This window comes from Coffea arabica, chromosome 1c (genome assembly GCF_036785885.1).
Source record: "Coffea arabica cultivar ET-39 chromosome 1c, Coffea Arabica ET-39 HiFi, whole genome shotgun sequence".
Classification (NCBI taxonomy): domain Eukaryota; kingdom Viridiplantae; phylum Streptophyta; class Magnoliopsida; order Gentianales; family Rubiaceae; genus Coffea; species Coffea arabica.
Genome location: NC_092310.1, coordinates 35909402 through 35915517, shown reverse-complemented (window position 1 = coordinate 35915517; position 6116 = coordinate 35909402). Strand labels below are relative to the sequence as shown.

Here is a 6116-nt window from a genome sequence, read left to right as displayed (position 1 = left end):
TTTGCTATTCCTCCCGGAGTGGAAAATTTGACGCTGAGGTGGAGAGAAGAGGGGATAGCTCGGAGGGCGTTCAAAGCAGGCCGACCTAAGAACACGTTGTATGGGGATGGTTGTTTGACCACCACGAAATTGACTGGGATGGTCCGGCATTTTGGGGCCTACCCTACCGTGACCATCAGGGTGATCATTCCCTCCGGGTGAATGGGTGGTCCGGTGAATGCCACCAGCGGTGTCCGGATCGGGGTCAGCTATCCGTCCTCCAGGCCGAGCTCTTTGAACACCCGATAAAACAAGATGTCCACAACACTTTCTTGGTCGACGTACACCTTCTTCACCCGATAGTTATTGGTGACGACGTCTATTACGATGGCCTCGCGGTTTCCGGATGCCAGGGGAACCGCGTCCCTTGGTCCGAAGGTGATTTCCTCATCCATGCGCAGGCGGTTCAGGGAATCATCTCCCTCGAGGAGAGGTCGCCTGTTTTTCCGAGCTGCATGGCTATCCCTCCCGTGGAGCCCCCAGCGATGGTGTTTATCACCCCTGCTAAGTTCTGGGTGTCCTGGTCGGGGAAGTTGTCCCGGGGAATGTCACGCCGCTCAGGGCGGCCGCGACGCTGGCCCTCGTCCCTGTCCCCGCGGTAGGTGCGCCCTGACTCCTGGGCTGGTTAAACTTGCCGCACAAATCGTCCCAGGAAACTGCGCTGGATCAGATCCTCGATCTCCCTCCGCAGGGCCCAGCACCCCTCCGTGTTGTGCCCGACGTCACGGTGAAAGGCACAATACCGGTTCTGATTCCTTTTGTTCCGGGGGGTCCTCATCTTAGGCGGCCGTTCCCCTAGGCCCTTTGCCTCCATGACTGCCAGGATCTAGACCCTAGGCCGAGTCAGGGGGTATAGCCCTTCTCCGGGAGCGGGGGCGGAGCAGGGGCCTTTTCCTTCGAATGCCGGTCAAAGACGTTTCTCTTGGCCAGGCCATCCTTGATCTCAGAGAGGTTTCCCCGTCCCCTCCGATCTCCGAGCTCCCGATCCGACTCTCTTTTCAGGCGGGCTGCTTCCTCTGCGCTGGCGGCTGCGTGCGCCCTGGTCAAGAAATTCTTCCAGATTTCCAGGAGGCTTCTCGGCTAGCTTGTAGAAGAATTCCTCTACCCTGATCCCATTCGTGAAGGCGGCCATGACCACCTTCTCATCCTTGTCCCTGATCTGCAGGCTCTCCGTGTTAAAGCGGGTCATGAAATTCCTCAGTGACTCGTCTGGCTTTTGTCGGATCGCCATCAGGTGAGCCGCGTTTTTCGAATAAATCTTCGAAGAGACGAATTGGGTGACGAACTGCCTAGCCAGCTCGGTGAAACTTCGGATGGACCCCGGCGCCAGGCCCTGGAACTAGAGCCGAGCCTTTCTCTTCAGAAACATGGGGAAGGTCTTGTAGCGGATTTCATCCGCGGCGGTTTGCAGACGCATGTGCGTCAGGAAGACCGAGAAGTGGTCCTCCGGGTCGGTTGAAACGTCATACAACTCAATATTCGGGATCTTGAACCTCCGGGGTAGTGGGTAGTCCTCTATCTCCCGGGTAAAGGGAGAGGTCGTGTAGTTGTCCTCGTACAACTGCGGTCGCAGGATCTGCTCGAGTTCGTCTCAGACAGGCTTCCACTGGGGAAGGTTGTGCGGCCGGCTCTTGACAGATCGAGCGGGGGAAACATTCAGGGCCGTTCCACACGGGCTTTCGTGGGGAGGGGTTTCTCGGACGGCTCTCTGCGGACCGGTCGCGGGAGTACCTCTCACTATCTCCGACTACCGAGGCCCGTGGGCGAGGGGGGGTCCGTGGCCGCTTCCTTCTGGGAGGTTGGTCCTGTGACTCATCCTTTGAGAGGATGAGCGGGGGTTCCTTCTCCTTCGCCTTGGAAGTCGGTGCACCCCCGGCCTCACCCCCTTCCTTCGCCTACCGGATTATGTCTTCCAATATGGGGAGATTCTCCACCATGAACTGAAAGATCTGCTGTCTCCGTTCCTCTGAAAGGGCTGAGCCCCCGGCGTCCCGAGCCGCCTCGGCCTCCATTCGTCGGGACCCCTCGCCGGCTCCAGGGTCGGCGTTCTCTACAGTTCGTTTGGAACGTGTTCTGGCCATCAACACAACTTCAATTACCTTGCGTTTCCCATAGACGAAGAAGCGCTGAGCTTCCCCGAGCCGAGCTGACCTGATGAGTTCGGCGTGCTGATGATGAGAACGTATCCCGGCCCTGCAAAACAAACAAGAAGTAGTCTCTATGGTGACTAACTGGGGAGCCCCGAGGTGGTCCCCGAGAGCACTCCGACGGTCAAGTTAGTTTTTCGGTGAGCGGAATTCACGGAAAGAAGAGCAGTCGGGAGTAATTTGCCAATAGTGAGCGTACCTTGTGTAATTGGTGTGCGTTACCATTTATACCTGCTTGTGAGTCCGACCTCCGTACGTTTCGGGACCTACCCGGGATAACCTCAATCCCGCGTTGAGGGGGATTCTCCCTGCCCTCGGCGGGATTGTTTCCCAGAGCCTCTCAAAGCCCTAGTGATGTTGTGCCCCAGGATGGTTGTCAGGGGCCTGGGGCCCAGGCCCAACTCCGACTGTCCTGGGCTGCCACGTGTCTAGACCCAGGATGGAGCCTCTGCAGCACTTTTTGTAGAATGTAATGTATGTGAGATAAAAATATAATTAAAATATGAGAAAAAATATTCTTACAAAAATTTAAAAATATTTATAAAAAATGCAATCCAAACAGGGTCAAGAATTAATGATTGCAATAATGGGCTTACCTCGGTGGAGCATAGTTGGTAGGCTTTGGTTGTGAGAAACTTGGGCCCAATAGATAGTGCTCGTCTTGGGTTTTCTGGACTACCTTAGGATAAATATTGTGTGTCTAATGTCTCTCTTGCTGGGTATAGCTCAAGTAGCTTTCAGAGAAGAATATAAGAACAACACAAATTGCAAGCAAAATTCAGCAAAAATGTATTGTCATAAGAGAAACTATAAATATATCTCTATATCTAATGGATGAGTCACGAGTTTGGTGTTAAAAAATTATGCCATTTTTGTTATTTCAGATATACCTTTTCAAGATTCAGCATAATATATCCACATCCTATCAGCAAAAATTTTCACTCTTATGTAACTACTGCCATTATACGCATTCTCCATGTAGACCTCCACTATTCAACAACCTATTAATTAGCTAAAACCACTAATAACCTTTTTCCTTTTCAAAAGTAGAAAAAAATGTTATACTCTCATTTGTAAGACAATTAAAATTCTCAATAATCACCAATAAATAATATCTTTTTCTTTATGAATTTTTTTTAATGTGCCTCTCCCACAAGTAATTAATAATGCATTTCTAGGATAGTGTCATTTATAAGACTACCAAAATTTGCAATAATCACCAATAAATTATATCTTTTTCTTTATGAATATTTTTTAATGTGCCTCTCCCACTAGTATATTACTAAAAGGATTTCAAACTGAAAATTTTAATCTTTTATCTTTACCAAAAACAAATCAACATAGGATCTCAAATGGAAAATTGAAAATCCCTAACAAAATTAGTCAAGTGCAAGGCATGCGAACCGCTAAAAATGAACATTTTCATCTATTATTTTAAAGATCGTATCTAATTTTGTTATTTTAGTAATTTAAATTCTCATTTTCAAAACAAAAAAAACTCTCATTTTCACAACTTTTAATGAGAAATTAGAAAACCCTAATAGACATACAAGAAACAAAATTGAATATGACCCTCAAGATGATGAACCAAAACTATCTAATTAAACCAAAAAACTATCATTTCTAACAATGCATGTACGGTGTACGGTGTACGGTGTATGGTTTTTTTCTTTTAATTTTTCATTAAAGATCCTAAATTAGCCTTCTTTTGTAAAGGTAAAGGATTTAAAATAGTCATAATGATAGATAAAGGACTAAATTGGTCAAAACCCAAAAGTTGAAGGATCAAAATAGCCATTTTCCAGCTAAGAGAGGCGGGCGGTGTTCGAATCTCAGCCAAATCCGATATGCACTACTACTAGCTGATTGGTGATTTTCTTAGCACCATCCAATTATCTCCTTTCGTGTTTGTAATCTGTTTGATTTTGAGCCTGAATGAGAATTACAAATTAATGCTCACCGTCAGATCAGTTTGTTACCTTTTCCCCAATATAAGATGGGGTATGAACAGCATCAGGCATCAAGGCTGAAACAAAAACAGCAACTGAGATCTTCTCGGGGTAGGTTTCCATGGCAAGAGCCAAGCTATAACCACCATAGCTATGACCTACTAGTATTACCTTCTCATCAGCTGGAATTGCAGCCATGAGTTCCATTAATGGCTCAGCATAGTCCTCAAGTGTGTGGATCTCGTGGATGCTTTTTGTGTTGATGCTGGAGGCAGATAGATCAACCGCCGTGACCCTGTGCCCGCCGGCTGACTCGAGCAATGGTTTCAGCTTGTACCAAATCCAAGCTCCATGGCAAACACCATGTACCAAAATAAAATGCTTCTGTCGCTTGTCACTGGAAATTTCCATCTTGTTACGTTTTGATTTTTCAGAAGTAGCAAATGATCATGAGACTTCGTATGTAATGAGGGTGGCCAACTAATTACTAATATAGTCTACGTAGAATTCAAGGTTCACACTTAAAAAGAAGCATATTTTATTTTATTTGATTTTTGGCAAACCTGGAAAAGGATGGAGGGGACATAAATCTTATCTCAGAAACCCAATTCTTTTACATGAATTTGTTAAAATATAGAAAACTAAAGCTATCTAACCTAATTAAAACTTGAAAATTAGCTGGTAAAAAGAAGCATATATGGTCAACCGTACCTTTTTTCTTAATTGATGTAAATGGTTGATGCAACTACTTTGCTATCTACATCTTCTGTTTTATTCATTTGCTTGTCATGTTTGTGGAAAAAAATGAATTCTTCCTTTAAGGCTAGCAAGTTTGCGGTCAACATGGGTGAGCTACAAGGACCGGCGCTTGGGTGGAGCTTTATGCTGATAAGCAGAGGTATCAAGATGGGTAAATCCGGTGAGTTTTGATAGATCATAATTAGCTAATTGGTATAATTGGATCAATTCATTTATATTCATTTGATAAATAAGTCATCAATTTATATATAATTAATAAATGGATATGGATATACCGAATTACCTATTTATAATTCATGTGAAATTTTATTTTATTTTTTGTATGTTGTTTGATAAGAAATAATACATTTTAGTGTCATTAGATGGATAAAAAATTCAAATTTATTTGTTTAACATCCACTAGAAATTGAGTTTAAATGTATAATTATTTTTAAATAGATATAAATGGATGAACTGAGTCAACTCATTACCCATCAATTAAACGAGTTTTATTGGGCATACGTTGAATACAAAAAAAAAAGAAAGAAAAAAGAAGAGATTAATTGGGTACTCATTTAAACCAATTCAAAATTCACTGCATATCCAAGTCCACTTATTAGTAGATGGATTTGACCGAATTAACATAATTAGGTAGGTTAACACCTCTACTCATAAGGGTGGATGATTCCTCCCTCAAATTCTGAGAAATATTTATAATTGTTCTTAAAGCTAGCTGTATTAGTAGTTTGCACCCCTTTGAAACCACAAAATTTATATATTTGCACCAAATAATTTCCAATATAGAAATGTCTATGTAGATTCTATTAAATATGCATTTCTTTACATTTAGAATGATAAAATTCTTTAAATAAATATAAGATTGGTGAACAAAATCATAAGTGTAATAATAATAAATTTAATTCAAGCTAGGGTTTATTTTTAAATATCTATGGTCATAATATAAACAAGATAAGAACATTTTAATATAGAATTACTAGCACATACTGGGCCTTTTCCTGTAGTTATTCACTAAATTGCTCTACACAAAGATTTCCGCATAGGAAACTATTTGAGTGCCAATAACAAGAAAGAGAAGATGAAAAAAAGGAAAACAAGGAAAGTAGAAAGAGATTCAAAGGATTCAAAGGAGTGAAGAGTAGAATGAAATGGAGAGTAAGAAACACTATTCTTGCATATATTTATATTAAAGATAAAAAAATATACATGCGATAAAAATGAAATT

At 42.9% G+C, this 6116-nt stretch overlaps 1 protein-coding gene across 1 annotated transcript; it reads right to left on the bottom strand.

Moving 5' to 3' along the window:
• Positions 1–2801: 2801 nt before the first annotated feature.
• Positions 2802–4743, bottom strand: LOC113722187 (polyneuridine-aldehyde esterase-like). The gene is made up of 2 exons (XM_072063109.1): positions 4166–4743; positions 2802–2920 (listed from the first exon to the last, which is right to left on the bottom strand). Exons 1-2 carry the CDS (start codon positions 4544–4546, stop codon positions 2867–2869), a joined length of 435 nt encoding a protein of 144 aa, XP_071919210.1. The 5' UTR covers positions 4547–4743; the 3' UTR covers positions 2802–2866.
• Positions 4744–6116: the final 1373 nt, after the last annotated feature.